This window comes from Buteo buteo, chromosome 8, assembly GCF_964188355.1.
Source record: "Buteo buteo chromosome 8, bButBut1.hap1.1, whole genome shotgun sequence".
Lineage (NCBI taxonomy): Eukaryota > Metazoa > Chordata > Aves > Accipitriformes > Accipitridae > Buteo > Buteo buteo.
Genome location: NC_134178.1, coordinates 542,060 through 566,072, shown reverse-complemented (window position 1 = coordinate 566,072; position 24,013 = coordinate 542,060). Strand labels below are relative to the sequence as shown.

Sequence of the window (24,013 nt, the reverse complement as noted above, 5' to 3'; positions counted from 1 at the left end):
GCAGATAATTCAGAAGCGTTGTGTAAGGAATGTAAATAACACTAGAACTAGCCCTTCCACTACTCATTAAATACTGCTCACACTAAAACACAACAAGGTATCTAGTGACAGTAATCACTGTAAAGAGTCAATTTACCAGTGGCTTCTCCAACATAAAATCTCTAGACCACCCCAGTTATTCATCGTACTAATCAAGAGAAATATTGCAAATTTTGATGTTCCTCTGGTAAATGATGGCATTTCAGCAATAATGTCCTGCTATAAGGGAGTGAAAAGCTCACTTCTAAAATTAACACTAGCATTCTTAACAGAAATACATACAAAAAAGCTAAATAAAACCACAAATGAGAGGGTTAATTAAGCCAGACAATATGATAAAAATGACATCAGACAATGTAACCAAAGATTAGGAACTACCAATGAAATTTTAACTTCACAGACCAATTTTTCTGTTCTCACATTTCAGTGCTTTAAGAGAATGGTATTCATAGTTCATTTTTTAAAAAATAGCCTCTCATTTTGCTCTTGAAATAGTTAGCCCTTCTGAAAAAAAAAACCAACATCCCTTGCCTTACAACAGGACAAATAAATAACTGCAAACAAACAAACAGAAGAGAGAACGCAGGACACTGTCCCCACACGAAGTGAAGAGAGGAAGGTAAGCCTTCCATAACAGGCAATATTTTGAACTAACCCTATTAGTATCTTCCGTACAGTCTTCCCGTGACGAGCCAACAGATCTTGTGAGTGACTTATGCTGCACCTGTGGAGATAACAGTTGCAGGCTGTTTGCTCTGGCTGCCATCCCTTGCCCTATGCTTAAGCCACCCTCTGAGCCCTTTGACCTCACTCTGTCCCGGCTCACATACATCGAGTGTCTATGAGGGCGCTGCTGTGAAGAAAAAGGGCTGGTATAACCTAGACCATAGGAAAAAGATTCATGTGGAGCAGACAGAGAGTGGGAATGGCTTCCATCCATGTGATCTGGCAGTTTTAACTCCTCCATTGTTTTGGAGTGTCTTGTTGACGGTCTTCGGGTATCCAGGGTACCCTCACTGCGGTTATTCCTCCCAGACGGACTGAGCAAAGTTCTGTTATCACCGTGTCGGGGAGCAGTTGGACTGGTAGGAGAGTTCAAGTCCATACAGCTGGATGGAAAATACCTGCTGCTGTTTGGTTCTGCAGCCTGGGCCCTGGCCTCAGAAAGGTTGCCCACGGATTTCGAGTCTGTCAGAACCCCATGGCTCTTTGACTTTGTCCGATACGAAGGACTCTTAGAAGACTGTGGGATAGTATCAATATAGCTGTGGCGACTGTGCTTATCGCCAGGTTGCAGTGTCCCAGTTTTGCTTTGAGAAGTTTCCATAAACGAGTGCCGGTTCTGCTGAGACCTGGTGTTAGACTTCAAGTACTTTGTGCCTGAACCATCAGAACTTTTTGGATCCACATTAAAATCAAATTCTGTTTTTGCCTTTGTTTCCTTTGGGCTGAGAAGATGTGGCATGTTATTGTTGGCTAGATCCTTGTTGCCAGATGCAGGTGTGTTGCTTGATTTTTTTGCATGCATTGGACTATGTGCAGCTCCAGGAAGGTTTCCATTTAAAAAGCTTTCATTTGCTGGAAGACCTTCTTCTCTTGGCCCGCCAACCCCTAGTGTCTGTATATCCTTGCTGTTTGATCTGTGATGTGACTGCAAAGCAGAACTTTTGCTGGCTTGATTTCTACATTAAAATGCATAAAGAAGCATTAATATACCAGATTACATATTCATGTATCAATAACTTCAACAACAGTACATTCATTTCAGAAAGGAGTTGCCATTTAAGAACACAAAAATCTAACTGCAGTAAGATCAAATACTGCCAACTAGGCATCAGAAGCTCCACTAAAATAACAGATTTGCAAGTGTTAGTACATTATTGTTTCTTTCTGGTTATATCCTGATGGACAATCAGCTTTGGTTAATGGACTTTGCTGACAAAAGTGATACAAAATCCAATCATAGAAATCCCAACGTATATTTACACATTTATGCATATGTGTGAGTAATATATGTGCACATCAATAATGTAACCACATTACAAAAATTAGCTGTATATCCATTGAAAAAATCTTAAATACACCTGGCATATCAAAGTGAAGATAGAACAATAAAGCATGTCAGCACTGTCAAAACCCCCCGATACAATCAATCCTCCAGGCCATCTAATGCATGTCTGATTTGGAGGAGGACGGGAGGGAAGAGGAGGGGGAAAAGAGGTTATTGTGCTGGTGAAGACATCCAGATGGAGTGAGCCTGAGCTCAGTGCAGTAGAGCAAGCCCTGTAACACCAAACCCCAAACCAGGTCTACCACAGGAACCCCAGCGTCCATGGAACTTGGCACTACCCCAGTTCTTGGCACACTAACTCATCCCCAAAGCTGCACCTGAAATGCTCTGCAACCAGACTGACTTGGTGCAGAGCTACTTGGCGATGTCCTTAACCTCTACTCTCCAGCTCTCCTGGTTTTGGGATTACGGGACTGAGATATGAGTTGGTTGTGCAAACACTCAGCCTGAATTTATTTGAGCAGGATTTATTATCTCAGTTTTTCTGACATAAAGGCAGTTCTGCTCCTGGACTTGTGCTGGCATTGCAAACTAGCTGTGACTGAGTGGCGCTGCAGCTGTACTTGTTAGCCTTGATGGATCTAGGTGGGCTATGAGCAGTTAACTTATTTCTGTATCAAATCTGTGATACAGTAAGTCAGATATATTACTGAGGGTTAAAGTGAGAGCTCACTGTACAGATGAGTCTGTACCTTTGTTGATCTTGTTGATAATTATAATTGGATAATGCTAGCCATTTTCATACCTAGGATTTTTGTACTACCCACTTCCAGTGATTAATTATGTACTCCATTACAGTTTCTAGAAATATAGCAATTTTAATGCCAGTTTAAAATCTTTTTTAGTTAAAAGTATGCATATTTTTTTAAAAACTTACAGATATAAGGAACGTAGTAATTTTAAATCAAGCAACTAGGCAAGCCTTTTAGACAACAAGTTTCCCATGGATCTAGGTTTTCCTTTCTGATGCCACATCTCTAATGGTAAAACTTCTATCCTAAAAATCTACAAGGGCAGCTAAAACTTTTCGATGTCTATCTCCAAGAAAGTATAGATTGTAAATGTCATCATCCCAAATCTTAAAATGAGGAGTCAGTTTTTGAATCTCACAAGAAGAGCTGGAGAAAAACATGGCTGGGATTAAAAGCCACTATCATTCTGCATACTCCAGAGGGTGACCTTTAGGAAGGCTTTTGTCAGAGGAATACCATGAGGCTTTTTGTACTGAAGTGTTTTATCCAGCAGTAAACCTGGTTCACTGACGTATTAAAATCAAGTGGCTTCTCTCAAGCTATGTGGGTCCAGCAAGGGAGTCTCTGAGCAAATACACCTTGCTTTAAGTTCAGGTAGACTAGACTTGACTCATAACTGCAACTGCAGACAAAATTCTGTTCATCCCCAATTTGGAGCATGATCAATGCACACAATTTTCAGGACATTTAGCTGCTAAAAATCTGTGTGAATTTTGATCTTTCAAATAGCAAAACCTTGGACGTATTTGCATGTGTACAGTAATGGTAGCATTCCAAAGAAAAGAGCATTCCAAAGAAAAGAGCATTCCAAAGAAAAGAGCATTCCAAAGAAAAGAGCATTCCTTTGGAATCTCAGGCATTCTCCAAGCCACAAAATTCCTACTGTTGTTCAAGAAAAAGGCTAACTTTTTTTAAGATGTGTAAGCCAACTTATTTTTCCTTTGTCATATGCAGAAATGGCTTGAACATTGTCTTTGGTTTTTTTTTTCAAGAAGCATTCAGCCTTATGCAAAAAGTTAGCAAAAGTTTCAGCTTGAATAGCCATAATACAGTAAAACTGTGTCTACTTCCTTTATTCAGTGAGGCAACATGGAACAGTATATATGTCTAAATGTGCCTAAACAGTCAAATGACTACTTTTCTTTTCTTGATGATGATGTATGTAAGCATGATAGCAACTCACTCATTGGCAGAGCAAATGTCAGTGGTGACGGCGACACGACTACGTTTACCTGTTAGATAATGTGTTGCTGTCTACGTGGTAAGGTTTTCTCTTAGCTGACCGCGAAGGTGAGCTTCCACAGCGATCCAAGAGTCTTTGGGTTTGAAACGAAGGATGGTTCAAACATTGTTCTGTCAAATATCTATCTGCTGGATCTAATTTCAGTAAGTTCTTTGGAAAACAAATCCCAAAGTTTAAATGTTAGTATCTGTATTTGCATCAGCAAAAAATACAACAAAATAAAGAACATTTATTGGGATAGTTTTTAATCTTGAGTTTCTGTGATTAGATGTAACTGCTAGAATAATTTCACGTTGCATTAAACTACATATGACAAAATAAACACATACAAAATCTATGCTCTACTTAAGAGATGGAAGACCTCAGCCTTGCTTATTATCAAATGCTTAACTTCACAATTTTTTAACTTTTAAATCACAACGAAAGGACCCAAAAGACACTGAGATATAACATAAAACATAGGATCAAATGAAAATAAACCCCACCCCAGCACATGTGACAATGGTCTGAAGAATGATCTTGAAATTGCTGTTCTGCAATATATGCTACTACAGCTTGAGCTACAGCTAACTATGATGCCAGAAAAAAAAGTTCCTGTGAATTAGAAAAGAGAGGAGAATGTACAATACCAAAACAAGCAATTATATGCACCAAGGTACCTAATTTTGCAGGCTCCATGAAACCAAGATAAAAGCTATGCTGACTCTCTTCATAAGGCAGAGAGAGTAAATGAAAGTGATTTGAACCGGTTGTGTTGAAGAAAAGCGTAGAGCAAATTTGGTGGATTTCTGCTGGTTACATCAATACTGCTAAAAGCAAGTAAACACTGAAGTATACCCCTAAGCTGACTACCTCTGGCTTCCAGGACAACTGGTGCAGATGGGCTTGGGACCACACAATTCATTTAGAGTTGATTAGCCATATCCATGCTTCATATTTGTCCCAGATCTCCTTTAATTCTTAGGTGGTACCCCTGTGATTCTAAACCTAATTTTTGATGCTATGACTTTTTTTTTCAGCTTGCTGTGGGTGAAATGATGGGTGGGATGTACTGTATCTTACCACGGTGATGTCTTTATAGTACAATAAGGACAACAAAATGTGTTGCATACCCAGGAACATGGCACAAATGCATAGCACAATGCTTTACAGTGTTTGGCCATTTTGAGGGGAGCCAGCTTCTCCTGATCCCCTGTAAGAAACTATCTCAGGACCACATCCTAGCTTGGCCATGGGTAACTAGCTGACTTGTTCCAAAACAGGACTGAAGAGTAACTTAACATACACACTGTGCAGAGGTGAGTGATAGCAAGCAGATTAAGGGCTCAGGTAAAAAAAAAAAAAAAAAAAAAAAAACTACTGTGCATCAACTTTGTCTTTGACAACTGTCCCATCCTCATGCTTATCCAACAACAAAGGAACAACACCTCAGGTTAGCCTAATACTCTGTGGATTTATCTAAATTTATTATGGGTTGAGAGCTCATACTCAGCATTATTAAGGTAACCTGTGCATCTGAATGTATGTCAGTGTGAATGCATATTGCTACAAACGATGGTGATTCTTTTGTCTGGACTATGTATTGTTTATCAAATTAGTCAAATTTGAACAGCCTCTCCTGGCATTTGCAAGGGGTATTTTCCTGATTCCTAGGAAATATCAAGCTTTGCTACAAACAATGGTGATATGAAAATATCTCAAAAGGAAGTTCACAAGTACTTCTAAGATGTATTGTATTAGGAAACAACGATAAGAAGTCACTGACATCTTTCCTTACATACTAAAGACAGAAAATAAAATACATTTTCCTACCTTCATAAGATCAAGCAATACACCACTTAAAATTCCCAAGTATCTTCTCTCTAAAGACTGTGGATGATTGACTGCTGGAAACTGTAAAAATAAAATAGCATAAATATACTGAGAATGTAAACAAGGTATACATGAATACAATGCTTCAAAAAATAGAAAATACACAGTGAATCAAGGCATGTAATTAATGGGATTCACATGCACTGAAAGAGTTAGTGGTTTATGAAACATTACAAAACATTATAATGAAATAAGTAACTGTTGATGCATGATATACATCTAGTCAACCAAAGAAAGTATTCTGGATTAGTAAAGCAGTCAAGGAACCTCTCTCAAATGAGAAATAATCAACTTATATTTATAAATGTGTTTGTGGCATTATGGTTTGACAAGATGTAGGAGGTTTAAAATAGATTCAGAAATAACGTAAGTAATATATATTTAAAAAAAAAAAGATTAATAGCAGCAGCTTTGAGAGAATTTGAGAGCACATATACAGTACTAATTAAAAACCAAAGATTAACAGACAATTCAAAAATGTTTTTAGTAAAAAACATCAAAACCCCAAAAGTTTAAGGTTCAGGATAGCTCCTGCAGTCATGCTACAGTAAGAACTGGCAACACTATGAGAAGTAGCACACATTGCTGGAGGACACCTTTTGTCAACTAGAGTCTGGACAAAACCCGATGAAAGCAGTATCTGAAACTAGCCCTGCCTAGAAATAACAGGACAGGCACTGATGATTTGAAGAAAGAAAAAATAAAGCACAGAACTGGGTTTTTTTGCTTGCTTTGTAAACAAGACAAGAGTCAAATAAAATGAAGACAGAATCTTTTCTTTATATCAAATGAAAGAGAACTTGCTCAATATTTCATTGCTATAACATAACATCAAGTACAATGACTTGAAAAGAAACAGATAACAAAGATCCATCTCCAGACCGCAGTACGCATCAAACTGACAGCAAACAAATAGACAAACTGGTTTCAGCGAGGTAACTTCAAATTTAAAAACTAAACATATATACCAGTGTTTTCAGAATTACAAATTTAAGGCTGGATTTCCAACAGAAGCATAAAATACCTCATGGATCCAACTTATGCTGATTTTAGAGAAAATTACACATTTGAATACCAGAGAAGCCTCTGGAAAAAAAATGAACCAAACCAAACCAACAATGAGCTAGTCTATAGGCATTAATCACAGTTTCTCCAAAACTAGGCAGCTGAGATCCAGACACTTTGTTAGTAGTTCCCAGAGTTGTGGAATTTGCCTAATACTATGAAAGTGTTTCAGCTGCAGCCTGGCTTGATCCCATCCACATCCTATGTATTTTCTAAAAAGTCCTCTTAAGCTAACACATCAAAGCAAGAATACTGACAACAGGAAGCATGCAGTCTTCTTGTCTACTGGTACATAAAAGCCATCACTGTATGTCCAAATGGGCTCAAGCCATGCGTAAAATATACCCACATAAAATACCAAGTTATAGTTAAAAATCACTGAAAATACAAGAAAACAATAAAATTCAAGTCAGTGATTAAGACAGACAACAGCAACAAAACCATCAAACATGAAGATAAACAAACATTTTATGTGGAAGTTTGCTATAGTATAAGAACATATGACAACTCTATGTTTGGTCTAAAATGTCAATGAGCAGGAAGCCTTAAAGATTTTATTCCTTTACTTTCACTTTTGCATTTTTCAACTCTCACTTACATTTAGGCATTGTTACAGTTGGGTGCATATATTTACACATTCACTTTCCTCAGAATAAATACTAGCTTCAAACCTATGCTTTAAAGACCAACCTAGTACAAACACTCATTTCCAAAAATGCAGTTTATTTGGAAGCAAAATGCATTGCACATGCACTGTATATGTGTGTTAGACACTATGAATTGCTGGCCATTGTTTGTACTGGCATTACTTTTCATAAATTACATTATGGGAGCTTTGAAGGAAAATGAAAGAACATAGTTTGAATGTGTTTGTTCCTAAATAGTTGCTGTATTTTTCTTTTTACTTTGCTTTCTTTTGAAGTGGTTTACTAATGATTGAGAATTTTTTTAAATCCAAGTCTGCTATGTTAATCTTCGATAGTAACTTAAGTGAAGCAAGGCTTCCATGCTTCCTCGGCTTTTTACACGAACCAAATGGCAAAATATTCTTGTCTTCATGTAGAATGACCATCACGAAGAAGATTTTACATCTGGAATGATCAGGGAAGCATGAAAATGTGCCGAAGCCATGCAAAGCAGTAATAAGAAATGGCTATTCACTGGAATTGTTCAGATTCTCCAGCTTATTTATAACTTATTTGTAGAACAATATTTACAATCCTACATCACCACTCACATTTTCCATAAAGGCATGAGCCTACTGGTACTTTCTGATCCCATATTATTTTATTTCCTTGGGCCTTCAACATACCATGGATGTTTTCTTCCTCAGAAGGACTGAAAAGAGATCACTAAACACTGCCTAAACCTCAGGAATGCAGAAAACTGTGTGTGTATATATACATATACATATATATAGAGAGATGCACAGAGGAAATGAGCAGGAAGAAAAGACAGAAAGTTTGCAAACGTGCATCTGTATACATGTCCACGTGGTGCTGGAGTGTTCGTATTGGAATTTTTAAAATCCTGTGCTACAATATGGTAGTACTCACAGTTACGGTAATGTAGAAACTCACAAAGCCTAAACATATGGATAAACAGTTTCTCATCATGGGCTAGTTTCTATCTTGTGAATACCCAGCACCAATTCCAGCTTGTAAATAGTAACTTGCACGATCACAGCATACCTCCTACCTGCTATGCAACAGAAAATCTTCCACTATTAAGCACTACACTACATTCAGAAAAATGTATTTTTAAGGTTGTCATATGGCATGGAATATTTTTTCCCCATGAATTAACTAATGAATATCACATTCTGAACCAATATTCTTTGTAGTATTTTTCATGTTTAAGCCATTATTCAGACTTTACTTCAGTATTCAAAGACTACTCTCTATTAGAAGGCATATGTCACTGTCATCATCATTGATATCCTGACTTTACAGATGGGGCTAAGAAGGCAGCAACACATCTGAGGCCAAATAATAAACCATTGATCCAGGATGAGAACAGACTCATAACTCTCAATGCTGCGCTAATCACATTAGGTCCATCCTGTCTTCTTGAATTACTGTATTTTAAAGCTACAAAACAAATATACTTCATTCTCATCCTAAAATATTACAGAGCATTTATCCAAATAAGATTACACTGCATAACTAGAACTGCTCTAAAATAATGTTGAAGAGGCAGTAATTTATTTTGCTTAAAACTTTTAAAGCATTGCTTTCCTCATAAGGGGTTATAAATTTTTTTAAACAGAAAAACCTATCCAGCCCATTGTTCTAAACAGGATCAAATACAAATAGGACCTTGTAAGAAATGCTCGTCTAATTGTTTTTTTAAACTCTCCACTGATGGAGAGTCTACAAACTTCAACAAAAACTCTTAGGAATTAGCTATCCTTGTAGCTAAAATAATTATCCTAACTGCTCAAGCCAACTATTTCTTATAATCATCAGCTAAACCCCATTTATGGCAACTTTTAACATGTTTTAACACAACTAGGTCCCCCTTTTTTCCCCCTTTCTCATTCTGTAAGTTTTCTCTTTTACAGAGTAAAACTCAAATCTCGAGTCTTTAGCACAGACCATGTCTCCCAAAACCTTTGTATGTCTCTTTATAGGATTTTACGCTAATGATTTTAGGCCATTTATCAAGATCATAAATTCACCTTTCTAAGCAACATTCATTAATAAAAAATGACAACAAAAACTGAATTACAAGGAAACATAAGTACAATCACTGACCAGGTATTGTTAAAGATAACAGAGCTATTACTTATATATTGCTTCTGGGATTTTGCCATATTGCACTTCTCAACTTGAGCAGCTTCTTCACACCAGTGAGTCTCTATCATTACGTGGTATTGGCAAACCCCTGAAAGGGGAACAACGCTGTCAGTGGGAAGAGCTTTTTTACTCACATGGCTTACATCAACTTCCCAGGAATGTAAGTTGAAAGGCAAAAAGCTCTTCTGCCATGATAGCAGCATCTATGGCTCAGATTTTTCCAACAGAGTAGCCTGAAGACAGCAGGCATCAATTTTCCACACCCCAAACTGACAGAGCTATGCCACTGAACTTCACAGTGCAAATCTGGCAGGGCAATACTAAGCTGGGGATAAATGCTAACTTGCATGTTAAACAACTCAAAGAAATGAAAGAAAATCTTTAATCAACTTTTAACAGTAAAAAACCCATATTTATAAAACTCAATACTGGTGTAATGAGAATTTTACTTTGAATTATGTATGTCTTATAATCTAAATATCCTGTACTTACACAGAAACACATGCAATAGATAATGCACAACGTAAATGAGAAGAACCTTCACAACAAAAATGACAATACTGTAAATACTGTGTGAGTAAATTAAAAAAAAAAAAGAACAAAGCCTTCTCTTACCCGCAAGCCATGGAAGCGTGGGTTGCTATAGAAGAGCTTCATCTGCTCGGCTGGCAGCGGGCCTAGCACCTTCTGAATGGTAAAGAGCTGGTCAATCTCGCTCTCACCGGGAAACAAGGGCTGCCCGTCACTCAGCTCTCCCAGGATACAGCCTACAGACCACATATCCACAGCCTTTCCATAAGGGGCTCTGTAAAGTGAATGTACAATGTTTTTCACCCACTGACACTGTCTTCTTACTGAGTTGTTTCAGTTTATTGGCCATATTTCCCACAGCTTGCTTCCTTCCAACACAGAAAAATAAACTCTCATGTTAAAGAAACTACCTCAAATACCAAATCCTCTGTTCCTGCCCTGGATTGCCTGATGTATCACTGCTTGAAGAGGCAGGAGAGGAATTCTCAAGTACCCCCAGGGATCTGCTTACCTTTGTGAAAAATCTTACATAGAAGAATAATCTTTTTGACTGCGGAGCAGTTACTCCCAGTTAAACTAGCACTAACTTCTCTTCTCTTGGGGGGTTAATGACCGTGCTCTATTTCTGCATGACATTTCTTTTTCCATTGAGCTTAATAGGTGGTTAGGCATACTGGGTCTGGCCACTGGGAGAACAGAAATTATAAGAAATCTTTGTTTCAGCATTCATACAGAGAAATTTTAATTGGAGAGAAAACAGAATGCCCCTGAAAACTATTCCTTAAAAAACACAGGTGAGAAAGTAAAGAAAGCATCATAAATTAAGTAATTCCTGGTTTGGACCAAAGCCACAGGTGGGGTTTTGGGTAGAAACTCTGATGGGTGGTCTCTGTGTGTGCAAACAATTTTGCGTGGTGGAGAGGATGGCACCTGCTATTTTAAACTGAAAATGACAAAAGAAGCTAGGTCAGCAATGAAGAGGTATAGGGAATTCATCAGAAACAGAACTAAGTGGTGTGTGTGTTACACCAGCAAGGGCTATACCAGCTTTTCTTGAGACTACATACAAGGGTATTTAATGGAAGAAGCAGCAACATGGATACTCCAGTCAGGAGAGACTGTGGGCTTGAGGATGATTTGTAAGACATGTAGGACAGAAAATCAGAATGTAGAGAATGTAAATTTGTATGAAAAGAAGAGAGAGGTAGACTACTGCAACATTCAATCTAAAGGCTCGAACATTGAAGAGACACAAAATCCTTTTGGACAGCTTCTAATTTTCACTCTAAGGTTCTGTTCATCGGCAAGCTTGTTTAGCTGTCTACCTCAACTGTGCAACAGCCAATGCATGACATACTTTTGGCTTTTCATTGTTCCTACTACAGACCAAAGCAACTCCTTTTTGGTATGCCTGAGTTCTTGCTTGTTGAATTTGTAAAAAAATTTTGTAAACATCCAACTTATTCCAATAATCTCTTCTGGATGTTTAGGTTTTGAGCAGAACAACCAGAGAATTCTTCTCATGTCAAAGAAAAAGCAAATAAAAAGAATAAAGACTGCAACAAAGATTGAACTGAAAACATATTTCACTGAGTCTCTTCTTTTTGAAACTTGTAATCCAACAACTCAACCTCTGTTTCAAGAGGTTTTTAAGTTACAGCTGGCTTGCCTATTTCTGGAATAAGACAGCACCAGGAGTTGCAGGTGACAAATCCTATCCTAACTTCGCTCCTTCCTTATGCTGATGATTAAAAATGTTTAGAGAGAGAACACCCTCAGACTTAAAGAAGAAAATATCTGACTTTTCCCCATTGATTGATTACTCATGGTTAGTTACTTCCCTTTATGGGGAGGACACCTGGCCAGAGGACCCTGTAACCCCTCTGATGATTTAGTTAGGGGAAGGTGAGAAACCATTTCTAGCTGGACAATAGCCTGAGTGAAACTACTGGCCCACTGAGATGCCTAGTGCAGTAGTCTACAGTACCTAGGACAGCTGAAGTAGGTCACCAAAATTTCAAGAAACATTTGCCTTTCAGAATCTGCCATGAGATACTGCAGTCCTTTCACAAACAACCTTCACAAAAATCAAAGTTTGCCCCATTGGAATAGACTGCTGACAAGGAACCACCAGTGCATGAGCATGCCAAAACTGAAGTACTAGTACTACTACAATGGCTCTGTGGGTTCATAATTCCCTTACTAATTTTGTATAGTGACTACTTGTCGATTTGCTGAGAGACTCAATGTTTGTCCTTTCTGTGGTGCTGCCAGTCCAACCCACCCATTAGATCAGGTCTGAGCGCCAAGGAAGGACTAGTTTTTCTCCATGCTGCAAAAGACAATAGAGACACAAACAGGCTCCAAAGCCAACGATCTGCTCTTAAGATATTTTGTGCCTGTACTGGAAAACTGAGGCTCTGTAAGCAAAACAGTTTGTGAGAGTGCACCTAAAAAACCTACCTTTTATTATGACAGAAAAACAGCCCCATCTTTATTTGCAACCCCTTTAATAGGCAGGTTTCTCCACTGAGATGTGAAATGAGGAAAAGGTTGCTACAGGCTGGGGCATTGGAGAACAAGCTAGGGTTACAACTGAGGAATGGGCTAAAACTCCTTTGAGGCAGGGACCATTACCCCTCCTTGCTCACAAGAATAAAGGAAGCTGAATCGCAGTTTAAGAAATTTCCACTATTTACTCTGTAGTCAAACAGAAACAAATCAGCAAATATCCATTTCTTAAGGCAGTGGCAGAGTAAACTGCAACTTTTTTGTTTGAAAAGGCATGCTCAAGACTCCTGTTCCGCTGACTGTCAGGATCAGTCTTGTCAGATCATAACAGGTAAACAATGCAAGAGTGATGTGGCTGGATAAACGAAGAACTCTTATCGGACAGAGACACCACAAATCAGAAGTACTGTAGTCTATCCTGCACAAATTAGATTCTCCAAAACATGTTTTCATCTAGTAATTTGGTATGCCTTAAGATCTACTGGCTTTTAGCAGTATTTTGTCATCAAAGGGTACAGACTACTCCACTAACAGTTACCTGAGGCTCTCCAAAGCCAGTAGATTCTGGATGTTCTGTGAATAATTAGGCAGTGATTTCTTTCCCCTCCTGAAATTAAGTCTTGAACTTTACTGCAAACCAGAAACCTCTCTGGGACACATTTTAAAAATTGAAAAAGTAAAACTGTATTTGTTAAAATGTATATATTTAATAATCCTGGAAAGACTTTTGAATATTAGATGCTTGTAAAGATTTGGTAAATGCAGGGGAAGGGGGAATGGTAAGATGAGTGTCTGGGAAATAGAATGGGATTGCCAAGAAACAGACATCACTTTGTGCCAGAAAAACTTGGCATTAAGAACATATACCGGTAAACCTGAAGTCATATGCATTAAGTACACATACCCCCTTCACTTTCTCTACAAGCTAACCAAACAAATTTAGTCAATTAAACAGACATGATTCTTGCTAAATTTCCTTTGGTAACACAAAACACTTTTGAAAACTGCAGGTGAGATTAATACTATGTCTTTCGTGTCTTTCCTCCTAAATCCTCGTTACTACTATAGACAAAGAGTAAAATGTTGTGTAATGAAAAAGGCCACAGCTGATGCTTTCTTTCCATGTCTTTTTTTATACTTATATATACACATGCACTTTTTCTCCAAAATATGAAAAACTGAGCTTTGAGGTTTTTAATGGCAGCTTTAACATCCTATTCTGCACATAACAACACAACTGCCTACCAATTTGATTAAGATTAGCAAGCTCTGGGAATACTGGGATGACTTTATTGACAGAATAATTATTACCTAATGCTTTACCTATTCAGGAAATGTCTAGTTCAGTGTTAATTGAAGCTTCCAACAGACTTGTTTCTCAGCAGCATGAAACATTTTGCTTAAAGAATCTTAGGGGTGACTAGTATTTTTTTGATTCATCCTGTGGCTATCAATTCCTTATTTCTAGAATACATGAATATGAATACAGATATGCTATACATACAGGAATTGTATTCTATGAGAGTGTTCATGTAGTTCAGAATAACGCACTGTTAAACTTGATAGTAATGGGAAGACCACATATAGTACATTTCCAGTTATTTCTGTCTCTTCCTTTGCCCTTTTGGGTCCTATAAATTTGTCATATAGGATCTGAAAATCTGTTTAACCTTGTGAGGTGGTAAAACACTTATTTTGCAGATTAATAAAAGAGTAAAACTAAACTGTCTGGCTGAGGCTACTCATGTTAACTACAGCTTTCACAGGCAATGCAACACTAACTTCTAAAGTGCTTTATTAAAATGATTCATACAGCTGCCTTCAATGAATTCTTCCTCACTAGTAAAAAGCTAGCACCATCCTTCTGAGCCACTTCAGCAGTGCTGGTAAAGGGTAACTGGGAACGAAAACCAAATCATAGTTTTGACCCAAAGGATGAAAGAGAACTAGGAGTGTAGTGTGGTGAAAGCTGCACTGCCATTGCTATATGATGTCCACCACAAGGCTGACGGAACATTTCAGGCTACAGGACTGCCATGGAAATCTCTTCTGAAATGAGGGCGGGGGTGCAGGGGGCAGGAATCTGAACTATATCTGTTACAATTCAGCTTCATATTTTAATCAGTTAAACACTGCTCAGCTCAAGACAGGTCAACACGTCAATGCCTCATGCTGACTTACTGGAAATGAACAAAAAGTAATGAAAACCTGGAAGCCTCTTGAAATCTTCCCTTTAAATCAACCACAGCTCTATATGGGTAAACCTTACAAAAGGTGCTTGAAAAAAATGTAAAGAATCAGTTGAGATTTATCATGGCAGTTCTATAAACAGTACTTACCCAAGCAAGAGTTCAGGTGAGCGGTACCATCTGGTAGCCACATATTCTGTATAGTTAGCATTGCTTCCTTCAGAGAGATTACGAGCAAAGCCTGTCAAAGAAACAGTGTGAAAGATTATATCCTATTTTAAATACAGTATGCATATCAGCACTGATTTTGGCAGTAAGAGGTCACACCTATTAATATAGAAGCAAATTGTTTACAACCCCTAGTGCAGAATGATGCCTCCAACAATTGCTTGTCTACTGAAATGCAAACTTTTATTGATAGGACAGTGAAAGTCAGCATGTCTGCTTTAATGACTACTTTACTCTCCTCAGAAGTCTATGGGGTTTTGCTATTACTCTTGGTGCTTTGCCATAATCAAAACATTGATAAAAGTTACCTGTCAGTATGCCATGCAAGCTATTGAAGTATTGCCAGTAATTTCACTGAGATGCTGTCTGCAGAAGATTCATAACATTAGAAACGTAACACACGCTTGGGGAGTAGACTCTTCTAGTCATTGATCCTAACTACTACAGTCTCACTACATTCAACTTTTTAAACTGGTCAAAAAATCACGTAATATTCTCATCTAAGGACACTGGCAAGGAACAGGGTCATCTCCCCAAAACTACAAAAGGCAGGAGTCTACCAAAGATCAGCAAAACTTCTTTATACATGCATTTGGCTGACTCCACGTGTCAGCTTCCCACCTGCTTTAGCATCACATTTGTAACACAGCTCTTGGTGAATTAGGATCAGAAACCAAGTCCAAATTAACTTCCCCCTCCACATCATATTGTTAATAATAATAATAATAAAAAAAAAACAAACCAAACCCAAACAGTATACTTATTTGCAATTGTACCAAAACTTAACTTCTGTCCTAAGGTATAACAATTAAGACCACTGACTGTGAGAAGAGTGCATATACTAGAAAACCTGGATGTAGGTATAATTTATATTTTTGTTTTCATTCTCCTCCATTTAAGTCAGCTGAGCACCACAGTAATGATGTTACTGGATTCTTCATGTAGAAGCACCCTAAGGCAGATGCTGTCACTGTTTTCAGAAAAGTATCAACTGTCTTACTGCTTTCAAACAAATAATTAATATTAAGGTGAGATTGAGGACAGACAGATCTCAGCAGCATGACTCCAGATGTGTAGGCTCCTTACTAGAGCTCAAACTGAGACAGATTTTTGGGACTGAAATGCAGAAGCCACATTTCAAAATGCTTTCTTACTGGGATGTAGCATTAAAGCTTGGTCCAAAATTCACTTCAGTGAAATCACTATGACTCTTTCCATTATTGCATGAGTGACAAAGAAAGAATAAAAATTCCAAAGTGTTGCAGGGGTATAAGGCATAATTTCATTTTCAGAATCAATAAGTGCTACCTAAATGCAATAGTAATTTTTCTTGATATCTGAGTTCTTATGCAGAAGCTGCCAAAATTGCTTTTCCCACACAGCTATGCTCGTAAGGTTGTAATTTTTTTTTTTTATTTTTTTTTTTTAGTATTCTGAAAGTGTACCTCATTTGGCAGCTTAGTGTGAAGAAGCCCAGCCCCGCTCACACCTGTGGAACACTAATTTACTCCAAGTTGAAGTAAAGGTTTGGATGCAGATCATTATTATTAGACTACTGATTTGAGAAAACAATGATAAATTTGTTACCGACATAGGTTACAGCTGTTGCTTTCTGCAAGATACCTTTACCTTCAAGAGTGAGTAAACTAAAAGGCATGTATGATGAGGAACAGATATTTCAAAGTTGTCCCAAAATAATAATAATTCTGATCTGTTCCTATAAAGGTTAATGAACATTACTGATGCTGCTGGAGAAAAGCTGGTAAGGAATTTTTTATTGCTTGTAACATTGGGATTGAGTAATTTTCTAAACATTACTATATTTAGAACTGCTTAGGCAGCCCTGTTTCTGTTTCAAATTACATGACCTATCTGATTAATCTTGTCAGTGAAAAAAAAATCTTTCGTTCATGTGTTTAAAGAAGCGAGGGAAGATAACCAGGAGCTACACTGAAGAAATGGGATAGCCAAAGCAAGTGGGAAGCCCCAAAGTGAAGGAGGGGGGGAAGAAAAGATGTCACATGATACAAATAAACACATGTGCTAATGTAATGCATAAGCCTGGCAGCCCACAAGCCCATGTGCACCAGAAGAATTAACAAGTCAAGGATGCATCCTCCTCCCCCTAGGCCAGTCTACTGGAACTTGGTCACAGTCAGGAGACACTAACTATGTCTAGAAATCAGCAGCAACTAATGTAGTCTGAAAAATCAGCTCCCAACTTTACAGGCTAGGTGCAGCATGGATTTGGTGAAGACAGAAATGAAAATTATTGTCATGGGCTTCAGTGCCATCTATATATTGTTGGGTGATGTAAGAAACCATTTTATGGATTCACTACTGCTCTGACTCTATGACACCACGCTGAAAGAGGATGGACAGAATTAATAATTCAAAAAAGCATAATACCTTTCTAAGGGCACAATTACTTTTTTTGTTGTGGTGGAGTTAGCTTATTGTTCCTCCAAATTGTGCTGAGGTATCGGGAAGAATTTTTTGATACAAAAATAAGAGACGGTAACTAGGAGAAGATTAGACCAAACTCTAAACAGTGAGAAGGAATAGATTAGAAGATGAAGACGGAAGGTGATTAAGGTGAGAACAACCATGAAAGCAATAGTTTGCAAATGCATCATGATGCAATAAAGGAGAACAAGCAAAATAAGAAATTTTGAGAAAGGACTTTAAACAACTCAGAACATGGTAGGAGAGATGTCAAGGAAAAAGGTGTAAGGAAAAAAGGAGATTGTCAGTTTCTTATAGAGAAATAAGGCAAATTTAAGTTAGACATAAAGTAAAGCACTCTAACATTAATGACATGTAAGTACTTTAACAGATGCCCAGGAACACTAGGGAACCTCCATTATTCAGAATTTTAAGAGTAAGCTAAGCAAACACCTGTCAAGAATGACACAGGCATGCTTAATCCTTTCTTTGAGTAGGTGGAAGAACGAGAGAATTTCTTGAGGCCTTTTCCAGTCCTGTATTTCACGATTTCTATGCTTACGCATCATACAGAGATCAAGAGATTTCTAAAACAAGTAATTTTGAAGCCCTGGTGTTGAAACAGCAAACACACTAGTCAGAAAGCCTAACTATTTCCAACAGTCAGATGCATCTCCTATAATCGGCATTTTGTACTGTTCTCTTTTTCCACTTCTATTGGCAGAAATGACACCCACACAACATGTGTCCAGGCAATCACCACATTCCATCTCATTTTTATCTAGCACGATATGTACAGAACACATGGCACAAGGATTACGAAGAACCATCTTGTTAAAAATTTATGAACTTTTCTATGTGAAGTGTTTTGTCCACTGGGCTATTTGGAAACATCCAATTACTTCAATATCTGCATTGGGATGGATGCACAGACCTTTTCTTTGCATTTGTTACCACATGAGAAATGTGGCACTGTATGTGACAAGTACCTGTGTTCCAAAACATTAAGTTAGGTAGGCAGACAGCATATGTTAAATCGTGTTAAAACGCAAATTCTTATATCCTAATCTGTACATGTTCAGGACATGCTTGTGGCTAATACCGTTCTGATGGACATTTTACAGTAAAAGCTTAAGCTACCAGCAATAATGTCAATTAGCAATAAGGCTAAAAAATTAAAATTTATCCCAAATTATAAGAGTTGCCTGGAATTTCAAATTCAACTAAAACTGAAACATTGATCAAAATTCAAACTAGCCCACATGAACAATAAGAACAAAAGAAATTGCCATAATTTAAGTTGCCTTCCTTGCGATTGTGCCAAGCACCGCAAGTACATTGTGACTGGATGACTTTTCCAACATCAAGAAGAGAACGTGGCTGGAGCACACAGTGTGAGCAAGCCAGCGGACCACAGAGAGCACCACTGCTCACAGCCAAATTCACACAACCTGTACCTCGTGAGAAAACCGACGTCCAGAACACGATCATACCATTTGTTTGGCTTTTTATTTTCCTGTAATGCTGCTGCACAGAGGATGTTGACACGAGTTCACACGCCAGACTGGTTAGCCGATGGCATTTGCCAATTCTAACGGTGAATGTTATTTTCAGGGGATGCCCCCCAAAAGTCCCGAGGGAGGGCGGGCAAGGGTGTGGCCGGGCAGGAGGCGGGGGCCAACGGTTCCCATCAGGACCTGCCCACGCCCCCATTGGCTGTTCCCGCTGGTGATGCCGTTAGCCCCGATTGGAGCACACACTGGTTGGGGCAGGCGCTGCCCGCCAATTGGCTGTTAAGCTCTGTGCAAGGCAGCGATTGGGTCCCCAACCACCAACACCTGTGCTGGGGGCGAAGGGGTGCAAGGGGGCAAGGTGCGGGCAACACCAGCCTTCACCCCCAGGCGAGCCCCAGCCCTGCCAGCCCCGGTGGGGTCTGCTTTGCAGGGGCAAGGCCCCCAAAATTAGTGTAGGGTAAGGGAAAAGTCCTGCCCCACCAGCTCCGGGCGACGATGCCAGGGCAGCCTGGGCACAGGGCGGCAGCCACAGCGGTGCAGACAGGAGGCCTGTGGATACCGAAAAGGCATGGGCACCAAGGGCACTGAAGGTACCGTGTGGCAGCGTGCTGCTGTTCTGTCAGAGCCATGCCGTTCCCTACGCTGCTGAATAAATTGCCCGTAATTCAAAGAACCCGTGCGGACCAAATCTTCTAAGGCTTTTCCTAGAATGGTTTTTGTTTCTGAATGCTTAAGCAAAAATGCCTTTAGGATTAAAAGAAATGAGCAGCACTGCAAATGACAAACGCCTTTTTTGTGTTCCTAAAAGACTATTTCAATCCATTTTTTTTTAGCAGTTGTTCTTTTCATTCAAAATTGCAGAGGTTTGAAATGACAGCTTTCAAACCACTCTCACTGAAAAGCACCCTTGGGCAGCACTATGGAAGTGGTTTTTATTTACCAAGCCAAACTGTAAGCTTTTCAGATAGAACAATATTTTATTCTGTGTTTATGTAGCATTTAAAGTTAAAATACAGATTGTTGGAACAGTGTACACTCTGCCCTGCTGTCTTCTGGGGATTACGTACATGGGCAAAGTTCACCTTGCGCTTGGGTGCTGATTCTTCAACACCTTAAAGCTGACATTAAACATGTATTCATAGGTCAGGAAACATCAGAGTTAACATTACAACTCTGAGACTAACCTCCAGCCATTCAGTTACTGATCATATGTGGACACGATTCCTTAATTAACATAAGGATAAAAGCTGACCTATAACTACACACGTAACTGTCCATGAAAGCCAGTGATTTAAAAAAAACAAATAAAAAGTGTAAGATTATTGTGTCTTTACTAAACAAGGAAGAATTATCTTTTCTTTTAATACACAGGCCAGATAAACCTACAGTTTTGCTAGCCTCCTAATCAGCTTGTCATCTGCACTGTTCTCCACTGGGTGCCAATAACACTGTTAGTAAAAACTCTGTCAAATATAGGAAGAGATAAATGCAACGTTTCTACTGACATGTTAATACAGGTATTTCACAGGGTATGCATATTAAGCCCAGAGATCTTTCAGATTAAAGTACTAGCCACAAACCTGAAGAAGTAATCAGTTCTGACCACTAAAAGGGTTTTAAACACTACATACTGTAGAACTCCTTATAAGAATAAGGCGAAACTCCACTGCAAGAGATTTTCTTTAAAAAGACAATAAGCAGGTATCTATCTATTGAACTTACCAAAGTCACACAACTTCAGAACATCATTGTGGCTTATTAAGAGATTCTCTGGCTTGATATCTGGAGTATCAGAGTGAGGGAGAAAAAAAAACGCCATTAACTTCTCTTTTTAATTTTGAACTTTGTCAACAAATATTATTTCATTATAACGTATTTAGAGATATTCATGCAATCGTAAATGAAGCATTACAAGAGCAACTGCTGAAACAGCTTCCAGCAATTCAATCTGTGAACATGCAGAATTAATTTTCTGCCTTTTGAAGTCTTTTAAAGTGTTTCCCAACAAAATATGGGAAGATAAAAGGTGCTTACAGATAGTGCTGGGCAGCAAACCAACATGCAGAATATTGCATATTGCAAAATAATACCAAGAACTGACATTTAATTACCCAGTTAACCAATAAAATGCTAAGTGTATTGTGCTCAACATTTTCAGTTACGATGATCTTCTTGATCACGTCTCATAATTTGTTTAGAAAAAAATGTGTTGTCCAGTTTTAAGTCCGTTTTTTTATTCCTATAGGGATATTGTGGTATCCATACATGACATATTTTTCAAACTATATTCTACAAAATATTTTCCGACTCGTGCTTATGTTTGATCAGTTTTAAATATGAATAGCATATTGTACAAGAATTTTAAATTATTGGAAACATTAATTAAAAATGTTACTCTTGCAAAGCCACAAAGCGAAATAGAATTTTATTAAATCAGGATACAATACCTAAACCTAGATAAAGTCACACATCAAGATATGTACTCTGAGTGCTTGAAGCTTAGGAGAGAAGGTACATCTACAGAGCTGAACTCATGGGAGCTGGGAGGAACTGCCTTAAGAAGTAAAACACGGAGGACCAAACTTCAAGTTTTGGGTTATTTCTCTCCTAATATTCTATTACCAGATTCAAAAGTGAAATGACCAAGAACCATGAAATGCTGAAAAAAATTCCTTTTCCTTTGGCAAAGTCCGTACTGCAGTTTCACTTCACTGTGCATGTGATACAATCTTTATATCATACCCCAAACCCAGTGGGCAGCAAGCTTTATATGTAGATGAATTTAGTATTAAACAATCTGAAGTCATGCAGCAGACTTAATACCCAGCCAAATTTACAGATTTTTTTTCTGCTGATATAAAGCAATTGCTTGTATTTATATTAAATGCAAATTACTTCAAGCTGTAACACCTTTCCCTTTAGAAAGCAAATTCCTACCCGGGGCTTATTTTCATGTGGAGAGGTACACACTTACCTCTATGAACAATATCATTCTTATGGCACCAGTGAATTGCTTTAATTAGCTGGTAGATATAGCTTTTCACTTTTTCTGGTGGAACTCCATTTGGCATTTCTTCTAGCAATTCAAGCATATTCTAAGTGTTTAAAAGACACATTATTTAAAAGAGCTATATAGTAGTTGCTAGAAGATAACACACTTTCAGCATTCCGAAGCAAGATACTTAGGCCACTGAGCCTGGCTATACAAAAAATCAGTATTTTAACATTCCAGGAATCTATTTTAATCATAAGCATACTGCTAGTGGTTTTCATTCTAGAGAAAGCACTTGTGAAGAGAATAATCCTTAAAAGCGAACCACAAATATACCACAAGTCCTTAAAAGACTGTGTCGTGGTTTAACCCCAGCCAGCAACTAAGCACCACGCAGCTGCTCACTGACTGCCCCCCCCCCCCCCCCCCCCCCCGCAATGGGATGGGGGAGAAAATCAGGAAAAGAAGCAAAACTTGTGGGTTGAGAAAAGAACGGTTTAATAGAACAGAAAAGAAGAAACTAATAATGATAATGATAACACTAATAAAATGCCAACAGCAATAATAAAAGGATTGGAATGTACAAATGATGCGCAGTGCAATTGCTCACCACCCGCCGACCGACACCCAGCTAGTCCCCGAGTGGCAATCCCCTGCCCCAACTTCCCAGTTCCTATACTAGATGGGACGTCCCATGGTATGGAATACCCCGTTGGCCAGTTTGGGTCAGCTGCCCTGGCTGTGTCCTGTGCCAACTTCTTGTGCCCCTCCAGCTTTCTCGCTGGCTGGGCATGAGAAGCTGAAAAATCCTTGACTATAGTCTAAACACTACTGAGCAACAACTGAAAACATCAGTGTGTTATCAATATTCTTCACATACTGAACTCAAAACATAGCACGTACCAGCTACTAGGAAGACAGTTAACTCTATCCCATCTGAAACCAGGACAACTGTCATCAAACCACTTACACTAATACATCTAAAAAGTCATTAAGTTACAAAAAGTTGCTTAAACAGAAACACTGGGTCAGTGTGGCTATATGAAAAGTTTAGTAGGGCACAGCATTTTGTAAATATCCAACTGTGCTTTAACATACTGTTTTCTTCATTATTAAGCTAGTTCTGCTGCTTTGACATAGCAGGGCCATGATTAATCACGAACTGTGCCTGTCTGTGAATGGGTATAGTTAGTGCACATGAAGTTAACAGATATAAAAATGCCTCATAGGGGCATAAATAGTAACCTAGGGAATATCCTATAGCTATATATCAACTACATTGATCTTAGACATATTTGTACTGCAGTAACTATGGCCATATTGACTGGTTTATGGATATACCTAGGGAAGAAAATAAACTGATTGTTTATACTAGTGAATTTCCTCTTTGAGAAAGGACACAGAGATTCCCATTATGTTAGCAAATGTCTCTAATTTTGCACAATTAGAAGCACAATGGAGTTTGTAGACTGAATCCTGAATGAATAATGGCCAGCAGCAGCCCACCTGAAGAGAAAAAAGTCTTATTTACTGAACACTGAAATAGAAATAAGTATTTTGGCTGTATTGCCTTACACAACTCATTTAATTATGTATTTGAGCATTTGTAGATTTTTTCATTTAAAATAAATTCACCTTGTCTTTCACAAACATTTTCTTTAGCTGTATAATAAAATCTTTGAGCTTTCTCTTGTCAGATATTTTAATGAACACAAATATAACACAAAACAAACGGAAACTTTGATAATATTTGAAAACCTAAG

At 38.3% G+C, this 24,013-nt stretch overlaps 1 protein-coding gene across 1 annotated transcript in view; it reads right to left on the bottom strand.

Annotated features, from left to right (window-relative positions):
• The window catches only part of CDKL5 (cyclin dependent kinase like 5), a 139,051-nt gene that overhangs the window by 26,822 nt on the left and 88,216 nt on the right, over positions 1–24,013 (bottom strand). The window contains exons 7-13 of the mRNA XM_075033392.1: positions 22,233–22,353; positions 20,981–21,040; positions 15,222–15,312; positions 10,456–10,645; positions 5,918–5,998; positions 4,095–4,255; positions 695–1,721 (exon numbers count right to left, since the gene is read on the bottom strand). Coding sequence (XP_074889493.1) covers positions 695–1,721; positions 4,095–4,255; positions 5,918–5,998; positions 10,456–10,645; positions 15,222–15,312; positions 20,981–21,040; positions 22,233–22,353 — 1,731 coding nt within the window. The remainder of the gene's footprint in view (positions 1–694; positions 1,722–4,094; positions 4,256–5,917; positions 5,999–10,455; positions 10,646–15,221; positions 15,313–20,980; positions 21,041–22,232; positions 22,354–24,013) is intronic.